General features: G+C 47.0%; 1 protein-coding gene across 1 annotated transcript; it reads right to left on the reverse strand.

Moving 5' to 3' along the window:
• Nucleotides 1-304: 304 nt before the first annotated feature.
• SOCS3 (suppressor of cytokine signaling 3) lies at nt 305-1,025 on the reverse strand. The gene has a single exon (XM_056861449.1). It carries the CDS (start codon nt 961-963, stop codon nt 346-348), a length of 618 nt encoding a protein of 205 aa, XP_056717427.1. The 5' UTR covers nt 964-1,025; the 3' UTR covers nt 305-345.
• Nucleotides 1,026-19,304: the final 18,279 nt, after the last annotated feature.

Raw genomic sequence — 19,304 nt, forward strand, 5'->3', positions numbered from 1 at the left:
CATTCTCTCATGCCCACCGTAAGCCCTAGACAGACCCAAGTCTCGAGCGGGTTGCAGCAGGCAAGGGCAATCGTATCGAGGAGCAGCAGCCCACGTTCCATAGTCCAGCAGCATCCATCTCTCCTGGAGAGCCCCCCCTTGGCAAACGCTCCAGTACTAACAAAGCAAGACAGTCTCTGTGCCGGGCAGAGGCTCACCGGCCAGACTGCCTCCCCTCTCTTATTCCACAAGCTAGAAGGAGGCTCGATTTCGCCCCGTAACTTCCTTGTTCACCCTGTCCTGCTTTTTAATTCCTTTTTTTTTTGTTTTGTGCTTGTATAGTGTGCTGCTCCTGCAGGAAGCCGCTTAGAAGGGCGCATCGTACTGGTCCAGGAATTCTTTGATGGGACCTGGGAGCTGGGTCATCTTCTCGTAGGAGTTCAAGTGCCCGTTGACAGTCTTGCGGCACAAGTGCTGCAGGGTGGAGACGTTGGAGGAGAGCGGGCGGCTCAGCACCAGCGGGATCTTCTCTCCACCTGAGTAGATGTAGTAGGCACGTTTGGGGTGGGGCGCCTCGCCGGGCTGCTGCTCGGGGAGGGGCATGTAGTGATGGACCAGCTTGAGGACACAGTCAAAGCGAGGCACGGGCTGGCTGCTGTGGGGGTCGCTCTGGAGGGAGAACTGGCCCCCCTCGCACTGGATCCGCAGGTTCTTGGTGCCGGACTCGGTCTTGACGCTCAGGGTGAAGAAGTGGCGCTGGTCGGAGCTGTCCCGGATGAGGAAGGTGCCGGCGGGCTCGGCGCTCAGGAGCAGGTTGGCCTGCCCGCCGGTCACGGTGCTCCAGTAGAAGCCACTCTCCTGCAGCTTGCGCACGGCGCTCACCACCAGCTGGTACTCACTCTTGGAGCTGAAAGTCTTGAGGCGCAGGCTGGTGTCCAGCGGGTGGCTCATCCCGGCGCTGGGGAACTTGCTGTGGGCGACCATGGCGCACGGAGCCAGCTTTCCGGGCGAGCGGGGCTGCTGCCGGGCGCAGCGCCTGAGACGCGAACCTGGGAAGAAGCGCGGAGGAAGAGGAGGAGTGAGACCAAAGGCTGCGTCGGGCATCCTCCCCAGGCCCGCGGGACACCATCCCGCCGGGAAGCTCCCCCAGCTATCCCCCTGTCTGGAGGCCATCCACATGAACACATGAAGCTGCCTTCTACTGAATCAGACCCCCCTGGGTCCATCCAAGTCAGTATTGTCTACTCAGGCCGGCAGCGGCTCTCCAGGGTCTCAGGCAGGGATCTTTCACATCACCTACCTGCCTAGTCCCTTTAACTGCAGATGCCGGGGATTGAACCTGGGACCCTTCTGCCTGCCAAACAGATGCTCTACAAACTGAGCCACAGCCCCTCTCCATGGCTCTCCAGGGTCTCAGGCAGAGGTCTTTCACATCATCTACCTGCCTAGTCCCTTTAACTGCAGATGCCGGGGATTGAACCTGGAACCCTTCTGCCTGCCAAGCAGATGCTCTCCAAAGTGAGCCACAGCCCCTCTCCATGGCTCTCCAGGGTCTCAGGCAGAGGTCTTTCACATCATCTACCTGCCTAGTCCCTTTAACTGCAGATGCCGGGGATTGAACCTGGGACCTTCTGCAGGCCAAGCAGATGCTCTCCCGCTGAGCCAGGGCACCCCCCCCCGTCCCCTGCCGGCGATCAGGGCGAGCTCCCCCTCCCCGCGCGCGCGCGCTCTCGCCCTGGGTCTCCCCGGCTTGCCTGGAACTGGACGCGCCACGCGCTCGAGGCGGCCACGGCGCCCTCCCTCCCTGCCTGCCCACCACCACCAGCAGCAGCACCACCCCGGGGGCGCCTTTACCTGCTGAGCGCCACGGGGCGAGGGGTGCGGGGCTGCGGGCCGCGCGCTGGCTCCTCGGGGCGGGCGAAGCGGCAGAGGCTCCTCCGCCGGGCTGCCCTCTGCGCGCGCCCCGCTCGGCTCGTGCGGCTTGCAAAAGCGCCCGAGCCCCTGCTGCAGGCTTTTATCGGCGCATCCAGCCGCCCCGCCTCCGCCTTCCTGGAACTCGCCTTGTTCTTGTAACGCCGCCCGCCCCGCCCCGCCCCGGCCGGGAGGGCGAGCGCGCCCCAGGCAAGCAGCCAGCCAGCCAGCCAGGCAGCGGCCGGCCCATTCCGGGCAGCCAGCGAGCGAGCGAGCGAGGGCGAGCCAGGCCTCCCTCCCCCTCCCCCTCCCTCCTTCCCTCCCTCCGTCCCTCGCCCGCTGCTGGCTGGAAGGGACCGGGAGGAGGGGCGCAGGTCACGTCCCCCCTGGCCGGCGAGGCCTGGGGCGAGGACGGCCGCTGGGGCGCTGGGCCCGGGGTGTGTGTGTGTGTGCTCGGGGCAAGGAAGGGCGAAAGCTCCGCCCGGGCAGAAGCCCCCTGCGTCCTTTTCCAGGAAGAGAGGGGAAGGGGCTCCGGGGATACGTGGCGCACCCCCCCCCCCGAGCAGTGCCGGATTTACGTATAGGCTGAGACAGCAAGGTAGACTTCCCCTGACTGTGGAAGATCCACTGATTTTGCAATTTGTAATAGCCTCTTTTCCCTTTCTGTAAATGTCTTGAAATGTATTAGGACAGCCAGGGAGTAGCTTGTTGCTGGGCGGGGTGTCTCTGTGTGTCTGTGTGCTAGTAACTGGGGCAAAGAGCCGCGGAGGGTTACAGTGAACCATCACAAGAACTGGGTGGAACTGTTACTTTACTGCCGCCTCCATGTCCGTAGTGCTATCAGCTTTGCCCTGAATGTTGATGGGTTGTCATATCTTGAATTTGGATCAATATCTCTCCCTCAGTACGGACTCAGAGATTTCTGCCCATTAGGACCTCTGGGTCGCAGCTGCTCCAAATAAATAACTGTTTCTTGAAACAATGGTCTTGGGTCTCTCCCCCCCCCAACCCCCGTTTACCGCAACAAAGCTAAACAAGCTATAGCTTAGGACCCCACTCTCTTGCCCCCCCCCAAAATTTTTACTTTGGGTAAAGTTACCCAATTACTTTGATAAAATACATATTCTGTTACGTGCAAATGGCTTTAGGTACCTGTTAGGTCCATAAATTACCATCTAGCACAGTGGTTCCCAACCTGGGATGCGCAGAATTATTGCAAGGGGTCCATGAAACCAGATGTGCACAAAGCAGTGTCATTTTGATCTTTTTCTCATTATGTATTTTCTCCATCAGCAGATTCTAACAGGACAGTTACTATCGTATGGGCGTCTGCAAAAGGTTAAGAAGGGGTTCTCAAACTTGAAAAGGTTGGGAACCACTGAAGCATATATTCAACCCCAAAAAACAGCGACAATTTGTTGTTGACAAAGGACAGCCGGACATATAAAGGGCCCCATGACCTTCAAGAGCTTAGGGCCTCATCAAACCTAAATCCGGCCCTGCCCCGGTGTCACCCTAAGATTTCTCTCCTTCAAAGAGGAGGAGCCCCCGGGAAAAGGGCAACTCAGCCTCGGCGGGAAGCCTGGGAAGGGTGTGTGTGTGTGTGTGGGGGGAGTTCTGCTGGACTCTGATTGCAACACGCGCACCCACCGCCAGGGCAGGGGGGAGACCCTGGCGCTGATGCACACGTCGCCTTCCTCGAACCTCAGCCAGTTCTGCAGACCTTCCGGGCAGCGTGTCGGATTTCTCAAAGGAAGCCGTTGTGTGAGATCTGACCCCAGACTTTCCCCGGGCGTTTCAATACTGCCTCACCCCCCCCCCCAATAGCTCCTCTTTCGTATTCTTCCAAGTACAGGTAAAATAGAAAATCGACGAGGCGCTAGGGGGCGCCCTTCTGGCCGGGGCTGGGATGTAGCAGTGACGGGTACCGGCCGGTGTTATACAGAGGAAGGGCTGGTCAGGTCACTGGTGTGACTCAGATTTACAGCACAGAGACCAAACTTTCTGGTCTTTCTGGCCCTGATGCAGTCCTATTCGGCTGGAGGACCGCCAGCCAGATTTCCTCTGAGACGTTTGCGTTCTGGAAGTCAGTCTTCTCCAGGAAGCCAGCGCCCGGGGGAGTGGACCTTGCATTCTCCCTTTAGGCGCTTGGATTCCTGGTGCTGCAAGGAATCTCGTCTCTCTGTGGACCTTGGCAAAATATCAACTGTCTCTATTTGAATGGCTAAAATTCAGTCGCTACCGCTACAAAGCTCTGTATTACGTTTGAAGCTGCTGGTGTACCAAAACCCAATTGCTATATCAAATGGGACTTTAAAAAAAATCAGCCGTTTGGTGCCTCTTTGAAAGTGCCATCATAATCCTGTTAGCATGGTGTCTTGTGCCACGTTCGTGTTCACCGTTGATTGGATTCTGAACACCCAGTTTCCTCAACAGCTCAGCTAGAGTAACTTTTCCTTCCTGATCACTCACCGGTGCTTTTGCAAAGGCAACTCAAACATCTGGGCAGATGGTTTAGGAGGAAAGCTAAAGGGTATTTATTTATTTAGGCAATAAATATATGCTGCCTCTCCAGAGACCTTCTCTGGGCGGCTAGACCTGCTCTGCAAAGCATCCAGGGGAATCCTCTCTGGCTGGGTAGCTCCTTGGGCTGCTGTCACTCAAAAAGCATTTCCCGAACATCCCACTGGAGAATGCTGGAAAATCATTTTCAAGCATTTGTTCTGGAAGTGGTGTCCCTCCCTCCATCTCAGCCCCCAGACTTTGCATTTTGTAGTGTTTGGCAGGGCATCCTTGGGCGATGGAAAGGTTTGGGGCTTAATTATCCACAGAGCTCAAAAAGGCTTTTTTCTTTTTTCAAGGGCTGCATTCCATCCTATCCTCGCTTGCCCTTCCCAGAAGAGCTGCAGGGAAGAGACAAACCCAGACTGAAACATTTGGGAACAAGAAGGGCAAGATGCTCTCCCCCTCTGTTGCCTTGGTTCAGTGCCTGAGGGCTCAGAGAAACAGGTCAGGTTACTGCATTAACCAATAACTGGACGTGCTGTGGCAGCAATTCTTAAGGGAAGGAGTTGGTGTAGCAAGACAAGCTGGAGATAGAGGAGACCTTCCCAGTAAAAAGATGGGCTCTGTTTGGGGCTCAGTTGCCGGGAGTTATTGCAGTTGTAATAACTATATAAATAGGTGTACTGATATGAAATTGTGCAACCCTAAGGGAATTATCTCAGTACACTACCACAACTTTTCCTTATAAATATATTTCTTTCTTACAAAGTTTCTTTCTCCAAGTGTATATTATTTTAATTTTAACCTTTTAACTTGTCTTGACAACTTGTACAACAACAAAATTATAAGTTCTGAATACAGTTAAACTTCACTATACAAACACTTATCAGAATCTTTAACACTGATGAGTATCCCTCGGGAAAAACCAAATGCCGGCAGCACTGTCCTTGCTCACGAGTAAGCAGTATTGTGGGGATCGCTGTAACCCGCACTACTTCCTCGGTCAGGTGATGTAGACTGATCCAATCACAATGGTGGAATCCCGTTCCTGCCGATATCTCTCATTTGGCTAAAAGCAGCTATATATTTGAATGTGGATCCATCCAAAATTCATATAAAGCGCACACAAAGATGTAACAAGATCCCGATTGCCTCTTGTTTCACGTTGTGTACAATTAGCTTCTTCAGACCTCCAACAATATTCTAGAAAATCAATTAACACAATGACATCCTATACCTCACATGTTACATGCTGAAACTCCCCCTTAATATAAAGTGCATTGCTTCTTACCTGACTGCACCATTGCAGTTCAGAAGAGTGACTCCTAGTCCTATGCTTTATGTTAAATGTTTAGCAACGTCTCATTCTTATGTGTTTCTTACAGGTGTTCATAATACAAAGTCTTTCACTCTTCCAGGTAAGTATCCTGTATAAACTTGGAGATGCTACTCCATAACTATCACTTACAGTTAACTCTTAACCATTATTATTATATTCCATTCAATGCCTTAAAAAGAACATGACGGATGGGGCTGGAGCAGCAGACCCCAGGGCAAGGGCTGGGGGAAAGGCGAAGCGTTTTGTACAGTGGCTACGTAAGAACTGCTTCCCATTTGATGCAACAATTGTGTTTGTTGCAGCAGCACTTATTTTTTCCCCAGGCTCATAATATTTTATTTGTTCATTTATTGCATTTGGAGTACTCCTCGATGACATCTTTGGACTGAAATTCTTTGCCATAGTCTTTTACAACCACACAACTGCAGCCCACAACTTTGTGGGGTTTTCCTTCTCTGTCGATCTTGCAGAGACCTACCCACTCACCCAGTTTCTTGTTGTCATCAACCTTTATCAGATTGATTTGGTGTTCGGCACAAAGTGCTTCAACAAGTTTGACATACATGGGCTCATCACAGTTGGATGCAAGAACACAAAGGTGGGCTTGGCGTTTGTCTAAGGCTTTGGCAGCTTCACAAATTCCATGGGCTAAACCAGTGGTTCCCAAACATTTTGGGCCACCGCCCCCTTGGTTCCACAAACTCAACCCCAGTGCCCCCTTCCCTATCCAACAACACAGTTGAAGGGGCCCACTAGCACCCCCTGGTGCCCCCTTGCCTCTTAGTGCCCCCCTAGGTAATCCCACCGCCCCCCAGGAGGTGGTACTGCCCACTTTGGGAACCACTGGGTTAAACCATCATGAATAAGTGCGGTCTTAAGCACTTCTTGAAGGGTGGTGTTAACGTCCATTACACCTCCAGCAGCAATGCCTTCCTCAGCCATGGTTGGTGGTGATGCCCCCTTCCGGGGTTGCTTACAGCCTCCACGAGTCGACCCTAGAAAGGCGCAGCAGCACTGATTTTGATGTCCCCCGTCAGAGGCGTGTCCCCTAAACAGTTGGAAATAGGCTCTTAGAGTGGCTGTTGTGTGTTTAAGGATACCCACCTGCCCTTTGCACAGTATATAGCTACTGTGGGAAATGCTGGTGTCAGGCTGTTTTCACACGTGGGGGGAGGGGCTCCTGCTGCAGAAGCAACAGTGAGTGCTGCAGGAGCAGATGAGGGACGCTATCTGCACAGCCCCTCTCCGCATCACTTCTTGCGGATGCTGCCCTTCCCGCCCTGCCCTCCCCTCTCCTCTCTTGCTCTTTTGCTGTGTTGGCACACAGCAATCATTCTGGACTCTTCATGACCCTGCAACCCCCTCACTTGCTTTCCTGTTGTGCTATGTATCTGCTGTGAAAAGGGGGGGGAGCCTATTAAAGGGCTACATGGGGGAGGAAAGGCAGAGCTCAACTCCATTCCCTTTCCCTGTTTTGGCTGTGGGTGCACCCACAGCCACCTCCACACTTCCTCTTTTGATCTCAATGGGAAAAGCCTCAGGAGGCCCACTAGTTATGCTTGGAAGGAAGATTACATCATGGCGATGCTCCCCAAAACAGTGGAGGCCTGCTGCATTCATGTTGGGAAAAATCCCCGTGTGGAAGCAGCCTGACTAAAGAAGAAGGCGAAGAAGGGTTGGTTTTTATACCCTGCTTTTCTATACCTTTAAGGAGTCTCAAAGCAGCTTACAATCACCTTCCCTTCCCCTCCTCACAACAAACTTCTTGTAAGGTAGGTGGGGCTGAGAGAGTTCGAACTGTGACTGGCCCAAGGCCACCCAGCAGACTTCACGTGTAGGAGTGGGGAATCAAACCCAGTTCTCCAGATTAGAGTCTGCCGCTCTTAACCACTACACCACACTGGCAAACATGATTGCTGTGTAAGACATGAAGGATCTGTTAGGTGGTCTTCTTCAAGTGGCATGCTCAGGCTAAGAATGCACATATATCATTTCAGAGTTAGGGTGCATGTGTGTGTGGGACTCAGAGGGAGAACATCTGCTTTGTATGTAGAGAGTCCCAGGTTTAATCCTTTGCAACTCCAGCCTTTACCTAGAGAGCTGTTGCCAATCGTGGTAAACAGTACTGGATAGCCTGATGGTCTAATACAGCTTCACATGAAGTGCACAAACCAAAGTAAGTTGCACCAAGCCCACGGCCAAAACAGAGCAGACAGCCTGCTTGTAACCTCTCTTCCTTCACTTCAACCAGCTTTTCATATCACTGTGAATTGATAGAGGAGCAAAGGTGGTATCAATGCAGAACTTGCACCACAGCAGCCCCCTACTCCTTTTTCTGTGTATACTTTTACGCAACATTAATTGCTCAATAAATATTCAGTTCTTGATCTGGACGCCTGAGGCTCTGCTCCATTATCAGGAGTGGGACATCCTTCAAGGTAGCACTTTTAGGTGCCTTCCATTCCCTGTTACATCCATGGCTGCTGCAAGGGCTGTGTGGAATGTGTTTGGGTAAAATGTCACAGCCACTTATTGGATAGTTCCAGTGGCCCTGCTGGTGATGAACTTCACAACTCTCCTCCCCTAGCGCCTGTATCATTCTTTGAAAACATTTGTATATTTCAATTTCTTTTTGTCCTCGTTCCTCCATGACTGTGCGCTCCCCCATTGTACAAAGACAGTGCTAAAATTCTCATTCAGTGTTATATATATTTTTGCAAGTAGGACTGAACAACAGTGTGGCTATCACTGCTACACTGTTATGTTTTAAATCAGGAAGGGCCCACTGGGTCTCTCTCTGTCTCTTCCTGTGCAAAGGTGCTGGAAGAAAGAAATAAGAACTCACACTTCTCTCTCCACCCCTTCCAATATTCAGATCCTGGCTGCCATATAAAACTGCCTTAGCCTGTGTTAAGCAACTGGTCTTGGCTGGACCTCTTCTCCACTTCTGGAGTTTTTCAGCCAGAGACTCTACCGTAACTCACCTGGTGTCTTCATGCTGGTGGGGGGGGGGAGGGAGCAGCCGATCTGCTAGGTTTGACCTTCGGAAGAAGCCTTGGCTATTTGTGTGGTTCTCTCAGTGAGAGAATGAGGGAGGGAGAGCCTCCCCTGCCCCAGAGCAGCTGCCACAGCCAGCTAGGAATAAACATCAAGCAGTTCTGGGAAGTGAAGCTGCAGCAGCAGCGTGGCAGCTGCTCTGAAATGCAAACAATACGCTATGCTCCTCAGAGCCCTTCTCTGGAGTAGAAACTGAATGCAGGAAGATGCAAATGTCAAGCCAGGTGCTGCTCAGGGTGAGCTCTGGTGGTTGATTTCTCAAATGCAGAAAAAGAAGAGCTGGGGCCCAAGCCTAATGGGGAAGCCTTGCCTCTCTTTGCTTGAAAAGGAGGGGAACAGCCAGATAGCCGAGTTCCACATAAGCCCAGTGGCACTTTGGCATCCAGAAGAGCTCCCTTGAGAATGTAATTCATTGTCTTTGTACCCCACCCCTTCTCCAAAGATATCCAGGCAGAAGAAGAAAAAGAGTTGGTTTTTATATGCCGACTTTCTCTACCACTTAAAACTGGAATACAATCTCCTTCCCTTTCTCTCCCCACAACAGACACCCTGTGAGGTAGGTGGGGCTGAGAGAGCTCTAAGAGCTGTGACTAGCCCAAGGTCACCCAGCTGGCTTCATGTGGAGGAGTGGGGAAACTGACCCAGTTCACCAGATTAGCATCCACCGCTCCAAACCACTGCTCTCAACCATCGTTCTGGCTATCAGCTTCCAAATGCTTCCCAGCTGATTCCCCATTCAGGCATCTAATTGGGCCACTTCATGTGGGTGCTCAGTCCAGATGAATGAGGTATTGTTGGTCAGTGGTGTAGCTGGTCAGAAATTAAAATGGCAGCCTATTACAGGTGGGGTTGCACTTCCCACAAAGCAGCAGGTTCACTGTTTGGTTAAATTTGGATCTGTAGATGGAAGCACAGAGTTCCAAATGTAGTATGTCAAACACCATGTATTGGCTTTGATTGGAGCACCAACTAGGGCTTTTGCTTGAAAAGCGAGATACAGCTCTGGTTCTCCATATTGTGATCTCATCTAGGTTAGATTACTGCAATGCTGTCCATGTAGGGTTGCCTTTGAAAAGGTTCTGGTAGCTTCAGTTAGCGCAAAAGTCACACACCAGTCAGATTACTGACTGTCATTAATTGCAGAATTCATGTTCTATGAAAACTGCCCTGGTGTCTTCACTTTAAAGTCAAATTCACAGCACTAGTCATTATTTTTAAAGAGCTAAATGGCTTTGGATCAGTGTACTGAAAGGACCGCATACCCACCCACCAGTTAAGATCTTCCTCTGAGGCCCTATTACATCTCCCTCCATTAACAGACTAGTAAGAAGTCTTTTTAGTGGTGCCATTCCACCACATATATGGCATGCCTTCTTCATCTGTTTGCCTGGCACTGAGCTTATTAAGCTTTCAGCACCAAAGTCTTATTTACCCAGACCAGTGATCCCCAACGTGATGCCTGCCAATGTGTTTCTTGGCACCCACTTCTTTCTCCCAGGTCTGGGTTTCCTTCATCTTGTTGTAGCAGGAAGTGCTTCAGAAGTGCCCAGGAGGCATCATCCTTGTGTCTAAAAAGGACACCCATTCAAAAAGGACACTCATTTGGAAACTCCTATCTCCATCACAGGAGGATACTTGGCTTGGAACCTCCCAGTATTTTATTATTTCCCCCCTCCCCCATGTGTGGTTGACCAGGCCTCCTTCCGTAGCAGACATTTTGTGATGGCACGTGCTATATGTTTCAAATGTCTGAAAGCGCCCACAGGTTCAACAGGCTGGAGACTCCTGAATTAGGCATTTTGTATTTGTACTTTTTTTTTTTAAAAAAAAGGTTGACTATTAAAGTTTATTTTAATTATATATAATACCCTGTGTTCTGTAAGCTGTCTTGAGAGCCTGAATTGGCTGAGGAGTGAAAATTAAAGTGAGAACCAGTTAGTATAGTGGTTAGCATGCTGGCCTGAAAGCAGGGAGATCTGAGTTCAAATGTTGTCTATATCATGAAGCTCACTGGGTCATCTTGAGTCTCTCTCCAAGCCTAATTTACCTGATAAGGCTGTTGTGAAGATAAAATAAGGGAAGGAGAACCGTGTCTGCTTCCTTCAAGGAACTATGGAGAAAGGTATGATAGGGTCATAGGTGTGTGCAGCCTAATATTATGCATTTCCAGTCAAGTTAAGTGTGCCTGTAATCATGTTAGCTTACCATACAACTGTAATGTTGTAGCACTCTAAGGAGAATAAAAGGGCAGCTCTACTGGAACAGGGCATAGAACTTTGCATGCAATCCAGTGGAGGGGAACTGGCCCTCAGACTGACTTCTGTGATTTGGGGGGGAATCATATAGGAGAAGGGCTGTTCCATCTAGGGGGCCTAGCCTGTGCACTTCCATTTATATGATGGTTTTGATGTGTATTATAAGGGAAGATATGGTAGAGAACATCCTCCCTAGGTGTTGAGATTTTTGATGCCATCAGGGTAGGATTTTATTTCTGAATTTTAAATTAGTTACATATTGGGTTGTACTTATTTTATTGAATTGTAACTATGATGTTTTATATGATGTTAGCTACCTTGAGCCCGGTTCAGCGGAGGAGGGTGGGATACAAACCACCACCACCACCACCACAACAACAATAATAGTTGGGGTACCAGGAATAAACAGGTGATCATAGATTAATTAACCAAGTCTTAGGGTTAGTCTGTGCATTTCAGATCCATCCCCCTGCCATGAAAGTTTACAGAATCTACTGTCAGAGATATGGATGCATTGATGTCTTCCAAGTCAAAACCAGGAGCATAATGGAGAATTAATTTTATAGAGCAGTTACTTTATTTTTGGCACAGACTGATGTACTCAGTGTGTGTCATTGTGAGACAAAGGTATCTAATTTGATGCTCCCCAAAGATCTGTGATCATACCTTGGAGGTATACTTTTCCATCTCTGTGCAAATAGCTGCAGCTGATGTAGGTAATTCACAGAGCAATCCTGGGCAGAATTACTCCAGTGTAAGCCCATTGATTTAAGTGGTCTCAGACTGGAGGTAGTTGTGAATTTCCTGCATCGTGCAGGGGGTTGGACTAGATGACCCTGGTGGTCCCTTCCAGCTCTTTGATTCTATTATTCTATTTTATGGAGTAACTGTGCATAGGATTGCACTGACAGTTGCTTAGTCATGTCCCTATATTAGGTCAACATTCACCCTTTCTCTCTAGGTTGCTGCCCAATTCAATTAACTTGTGCTGCAATCCTAAACACAGGATTTTAATGTTTATTGGGGTCTGTTTGTACAATCAAGCAAGACTAAGCAATCAAATCTAGTCCATTCTGTAGCAACTATTTTTTCTGCCACAACTAACTCATAGTTTATCTTCTTTTCACATATAAATTAATTTCAAAATTAATCAGCCCTGGATTCCCTCTGCTTCTCTTCTTAACCCCAGTGAACCTTGGAAACTCACTTCATGCTACTTAGAAAAGTTTGGATGGAAATGGTATAGTGGTGAGAACAGGAAAACAAAGGATGATCTATTCATACACTCCTGCTTTCATTATATGAACATCAATTCCCTGTTGCGGAATCATTGCCATTCTTCACGCTGCCTTCCTGATGCTGAAACCGTTTGCTGTACTTCCAGCTAATGCTACCAGTATGAATGAAATGCTGTCAGCACTCAATTGCCAACCATTCAAAGTCTAAATGCAACATTTAAAGTGGACAGTTGGATCAGAGACTTACAGAACAGAACTGAGACACTCATGTGATTTCTCGTACAATGTACAGCTCTAAAACTTTTATCTTAGTTATGCCTGCAGCCAAAAGTGTTTTAAATAGGTGTATGACATAGCAGCCCACCAGGAGTCCAGGAAATTTAAGTTACTTTGAAGATGCTGAAATTTCTGTATAGGAAATCCACCACTACCCCACAGAACTATAGTTCCTATTGGTCTTTAGGAAGACACAGTTAAATGGAATTCTTCTATGTGACTTCTATGCAAAAGAGGATATTGGCAGAAGACTTGGTAACATAATGAATGGTCATTTATGCAGGGCTGTTTCCCTGCCATCACCCCTGCTGACTGCTTCGAGGCTTCCTTTGGATTATGCATGCCTTTCCTGACCGTCAGAAGTCGCCTCGTGCTCCCTGTTCGTTTCCATGCATTTTGCCCGCGTTTTCTGGATTCTGGCTAAAACAGCATCCAGAAAACACGGGCAAAATGCACAGAAACGGGCGGGGAGAGCGAGGCGACCTCTGTTGGTCAGGAAAGGCATGCATAATCAAAAGGAAGCCCCGAAGCAGTCGGCGGGGTGACCGCGAGGGAAATAGCCCTGCATAAATGGTCTATGTCTTCCAGTAGAGTAGCAAATCTGAGACTCCCAAGGTGCCTTAAATATGAATACATTTATTGTGACAAAAACTTTTACTTTCTGTATATGCTCAGCCATGGCTGGAATGGCATGGAAATGTAGGGCAACAGCACAGTGAGGGAGTGGCTAGAGAAGTCATGGGCAGACGGTGATGTTGTTCGTGTGAATGGAGTAGGTCTATACAACCTCAGATAATGGCTCCTTCCACTTGACTGGCTGTCACTGGCACAATGGATAGAGTCTGAGTTGGACTTGCAGTTTTAGATTGATTATAGGATGTGTTAGCTTGGATCAGGAAGGTCTGTTGCTCAGAAACAACAGGCTCAGCATAAGGACTACTACCACGGTGTTTGCTCTGATAAATCTTCCAGCCCACTGAATTCTGCAAAGTGTGGGACAGTGAATGTCCCCTGTCTGGATTAGGTTCACTGTCCCAGTGAATGCTGCCAAAGAGAGGCAAAGGGTTCTGGCAGTCAGCCATGCCACAATCTGCTGAAATCCCCTCTCTGGGTATTGAAGAGCCCCACAGTCAATCGCAGTTCAGAGTTCACAGTGGCAGGCCAGAGGCAAACAAACCTACTAATCTCCTATAAGGAATAAGATCCTGTTCCCAAAATCCTGCCGGGTTTGTGGAGGCTTGGAAACCCAGCGGATTTTTTTTTTAATGCACACAGTCAGCCCCTCGACCTCCATTGTTGAGTCAGCTCCTGTTGGGCAACAGTCGTGTCACACGCAGACGGAGCAACTCACAATTTATTGTTAAAGCAGGGAAATAAACTTCACAATAGCTGATGCTGCATTTAGCCCAGAGAAGGACTCCCTTCCTTCTGTCTGGTGAAACCAGGTTTCCTGCCACTTTGCTAGTCTTGCAGAACTAGGCTGTTTGCAGGACTGTTGGGAAGACCCAAGAGACAGAGCATGGATTTAGGAAGTTTCTTGATGGGCTTGGGAGGCCAAGGAAAATGAAATGGTCACATGTGGGAGATGTGATTTGCAAAATATGAAAAGAACTCAGGGATACAAGCTGTCTTAATTGTGAGATAAGGCCATGTTCAAAAAAGCAAAGTCAATAAAGTAAGGCAGAATGCAGTCAAAACCAAACATTTTATGTTACAATTTTTATGTTACAATGAGGGGGGGGGGAATTAAGCATATGCTTAAGTGTTCCCACGGAAATCAGTAGGGCTAAACAATGCTTAACTTCCACAAAATTGTGCCATATAATTTCATTAAAAAGGTAAAGGTAGTCCCCTGTGCAAGCACCGGGTCTTTATTGACCAATGGGGTGATGTCACATCCCAATGTTTACTAGGCGGACTATGTTTACGGTGTGGTTTGCCATTGCCTTCCCCAGTCATCTCCCCTTTACCCCCAGCAAGCTGAGTACTCATTTTACCAACCTTGGAAGGATGGAAGTCTGAGTCAACCTCGAGTCGGCTACCTGAAACTGACTTCCATCGGGATCGAACTCAGGTCATGAGCAGAGCTTGGACTGCAGTACTGTAGTTTACTACTCTGCGCCACGGAGTTCCATATGATTTCATTGCTAATAAATAGTAAGTGTACATTGGGTAAAATATATATTACGGGAAATGAAATCGAGTCTGAACTGGAGTGTTTCAAGAGACATGGGGAGGATAATGATTTGAGGATTGTGGTTTAAGCCTTGGTGTACCACATACAGCAGAATGAGATGACAGACTCTTGGGGTAGTAAAGTTTTGGTGTCACGACCAAGAAGGCACTCATCTAGCCTTAAATGGTGGGAGCACCCAAAGTAGGGCCTCTGAAGATGAGTGCATGGGAGAAGGTGGTCCTTCTGGTATGTTGGCCCGAAACAGTTTTTAAATGCTTACATTAAAAAAAAACCCACTTCCTGCAAGTGGAAAACTAGTACAGTAGAGAACAAGTTGGACTGGAAACCTTTTTTCTTCTATGCTAACACAGCGACATATCCAAAAACTTTACTTGAATCTTAAAGTTTAAATAAAAGAATCAACAATAATTTGAGGGATGAATATGCATTTCCTGTCCCTTTTTGGGTGACATGGTTTCTCTGGCACTGTCTGCCTTTCAGGTACAGGAAGGAGAAGAATAGCTGAACAGCCTTTTTCATCCTGCAGACTCAATGGGATAGAAGGCCAATAGTGAACGCCAGACGTCCGTCTCTTGGGCTGGGGAACTATTGACATTCCTACACCCCCCCCCCAAAAAAAGCTAGTGCCTCATTTGCAGAATGAAGGTTTGAATGCCATGTTTTAGTTCATTGTTTAGACTCTTCTGTTCCAGGAAATGTATAAATTCCACAAAGAGTAGCTACATTAATCTATTACTGCAAAAATACAAAAGAATCTTGCAGCACTGTAAAGGCCAATAGATTTATTGCAGCATACACTTTTGTAATGTATAGATGATGATATGAAGACCTTTTCAAAAAAGAATAGACAGTTCCAATAAAGACTTTTACATTATGGTTCACCCTTCCTGCTACTACGTGGAACTAATTGCTTTTGAATTGTGGGTGCAAACCCTATCATTTATTTTCACTTTGTTGGCTGTTCCCTTTGTCCTACTGGACACCTTTTGATCTTTTGAGAGTCTCTGTGAAAAGCTGCAGAGTGGCATCTTGTATCTGGGTGCTCTTGGGCCTCAAGGCTGATCAGCTCCTTCAGAGCGGGATAAGGGATAAGGTTCATGTGAAGGATTTCTTGCTTCTTTAGGGAACAAGCCATGGGCTTATAACTTTGCAGATATCGCCACTAGATATTTTATCTTTCAATCTCACACTGTCATTTCTACACCAAGTCCCAGAATATTTGGAGACAGCTTGGCCTTGGTTTGGCCACTGACAAGAATCATGGGTGGGGTGGGGGAAACAGCTGAGCATACATATTAACCTTTCTTTCCCCTCAGCTGACCCCTGGCTTCATCTGAAAGCGAGAGAGCTAAAGTGAATTTGATAGGTATTTACCATCCTTTATCTAAAAGAAACCTTTTGGTCAAGTTACTTATTAAGCTAAATAACTGATATTGTCCTTTTACAGTCCTCTATGGAGATAAGAATCCTTCTTGATAAAGTTAAACCAGAGTAGTTTTATTAGTCTTTTTATTATTAAGCATACACAAAAGTTTGTAAGGTTAATACCAAACAAAATAGTAAATACCGTATGTGAAAAATTGTTATGTGTATATTAGGTACACTAAACATATTAAAAGAGGATATGTTATACAGCGCATATAGCTAACCACTAATATTTACCTAGAGTATGTCAGTTCAATAATATTAGTACATTATAAACAAGATTTAAGGGTAATGTTAATATAATTGATTTAGGTTGAATATGTTATTTGAGAATCTTGGCCTTGATGACTTGCAGCTCAATGCTAAGGGTATTTACCCAGGAGTAAATCCCACTCATTTCAGTGAGACTATTTTCCAAATAAGCATGCACGGATTGCTGCATTAATCTGTAGAGCCATTGATTTCAGGAGACCATTTTGGAGAAAGACTTCTAAAGAATGACAGCTTCAGAAGCTATTTGCACAGTGATTATACTCCTTGTCTACAACCCCCATGAGGCCTCCATGAAAATCACTCCACTAACTATATTTTAGTGCTCTGCTGCCAGATGTGAAAGCCACAATGGGAAAATACAAGGTGAAATCCAACTGTGCTGTGATCTTTTAAAGGGATGCCATTGGTTTTGGTTAATCATGGGCATCCATAGACAGAATTTGGATCTTCAGAGAAGCCAAAAGCATCTGGAAATGGCATGTCTCCCTATTATTTTTGATGGTTTTGCCTTAAGGGTGAATTACAGACATTCTGGCCATTACAGACCTAAGTCAGGATTTCCTGCTTTTCTTGGGTCAGGCAGGAAGCTTGGACACTATGGCAACTAGTTCAGAAGTGTGGAGCAAGATCTGGTTTCTGTGAGGGAAAAAAAAAGAGATCTCTAACTCCTGCTCTAAGAAACTCCTGTGCTTTCCTTTATTTGTTTATTTGTTTGAAAACTGATTAGGAGATTGCAAAGGCCCTGATAGTTGCCAGGCACTGGGGGTAAAGCCCTCTCGCTTTCCGAAAGTAAAAGGTTTTCTATTTCTTTGTGCTGGGAAAGCAGCTGGGCTTCTTTAAATAACCACTGAACTCTTTCAAGACAAACAGAAATTCAAGCTGCCTTGTAGTAAGGAAACGTTTCAGTGAATCTTTATTTAGGGTTTAGCATGCATTCCTTTGTCACACACTTGCCAACCTATACAAAAGCAGTGATCCTAGACAGATTAAAAGAAAGTCCCACTGAACTAATTTCCAAGGAAAGTTGCATAGAATCAGATGATTAGTATGCTACTCAGGAATGTTCAATACAAAGTGGAACTCTTTTTTTTTGCTATCAAGTCACAGCCACCTTATGGTGATTCCCTAGTGTTTTCAAGGCAAGAGACGAACAGAGGTGGTTTGTCATTGCCTGTCTCTGCATAGTGGCCATAGTAGTCCTTGGTGGTCTCCCATCCAAATACAGGCCAGGGCCGGCCCTGCTTAGCTTCTGAGATCTGATGAGATCATGCTAGCCTGGGCTATCCAGGATAGGGTAATTAGAATTAGTACTCTTGTTTATAGTCTATGCACAAGTTAAGTGATCCTCATTTTTTGCAGGAATAATATGTACAGTTCCCCTGTGGTTTATCTATCTTGCCCCCCCCCCCCGGGTTGTCTCCCACTGAATATGTTGCACTGGAAAACAATGTAGCTTGAACTCCACGTCCTTGCTGCATTGTTTCTACTTTTTTAATATCAGCGACAAGTGCTAATATCTTATTACATTGCTTCCTAGCATGTAAAAGCTAAATGAAAAATCTAAATCTGTTGCTTCTGGAGTCTTTTTAGCATCCAAAAGCAATGAGAACCTCTGCTTTTCTCATGAAATTAACATCTGGATACCTATGGCTGTGATCCCAAGCACAAATTACTTGGGAACATGCCTTATTGAACTACATAGGGTCTACTTTTGAGTTAACTGAAGAGATATAGAGGATTTGGCTGTGAAAGTTCTCAAGAGAATCTATCTGTACAGAGGGTATCTTTCTTGTGTCCATTATAAATGCTGGCTACATAAAGAGGCACCATCCTAGGCATGGTAAGATTCTTTTCCAGGGACTATGACACCAGTGATAGGAACTATTTATTTTTCACATACTGGATGCCAGCTTTGCTGTGATGATGAAATGTACTTGATTGGTGATGTGGTACACAGTCCTTGGAGAAAATTTTTTCTTGGGCAGCTACAATTCTGGAGGACTCTAATCATGAATGCAAAGACCTCCTGCTGTAGATTTGGTCCATAGGGTTCATTATCCTGTGATGTAAAGAGTTAGCATGTGCACACTTTCCCTAGAGCTGCCTATAAAAAATAACCCCTATCAACCCAATCCTATATTCAAGTAAACCATGCAGAGTTGGGCTTCACAGCTGCAATCGTCTACTTACTTGGGAGTAAGCTAACTGAATTCAATGGAAATTGATTCCAGGGAAACGGGCACTGTGCTTTAGGATTTGCCGGTGTTAGACAGGCTGAAGGAACAGGCTGAAGGAACAACTTGTATTTGTTGTTGCAAGCAAACTAATGACGAAGATGCAAATCATTCTGTTCAGTGGTGTGTGTAACAATAATGCATATGGCACTTTCATACACAGAATGCAATTGTGTGCTTGAGAACACTGGTAAAGGCGCTGAGATACAACTGGATACCAGCAAAGGGAAGTTGAAGAAACAGACTGACATGGCCATAGTGATACCCAGGAGAAACCTTGTACAGAGCAGGCTCCAAATAAAAAGCAATACAGTACCCTTTGTTGTCACCTGCAGCTCCCAGTTCTTATGTATTTTATTTATCTGAAAAAATTATTAGCTGTTTTTCTTCCATACAGAGCTCAAGGCAGCTCACAATATAAAATATAAATGTATTATCAATGATCCTGGAAAGTTATACTTATCTCTAAGAGGCCTCGGATGGGGTAGGCCTTTCCTTACTCACAAATAACCCCTAATATAAACCAGCCATTCATCAGCAACTTTGAATGGCAGAGGCTGCTTCCACATGGGGATGTCCCTCCACATGGAATGCAGAAGACCACAGATTAAGGGG

Source organism: Euleptes europaea, chromosome 1, assembly GCF_029931775.1.
Source record: "Euleptes europaea isolate rEulEur1 chromosome 1, rEulEur1.hap1, whole genome shotgun sequence".
Taxonomy (NCBI): domain Eukaryota; kingdom Metazoa; phylum Chordata; class Lepidosauria; order Squamata; family Sphaerodactylidae; genus Euleptes; species Euleptes europaea.

Bases quoted from the DNA above. Each gene is read 5' to 3' on its own strand.
- SOCS3 (XM_056861449.1), bottom strand. From the start codon at position 963: ATGGTCGCCCACAGCAAGTTCCCCAGCGCCGGGATGAGCCACCCGCTG.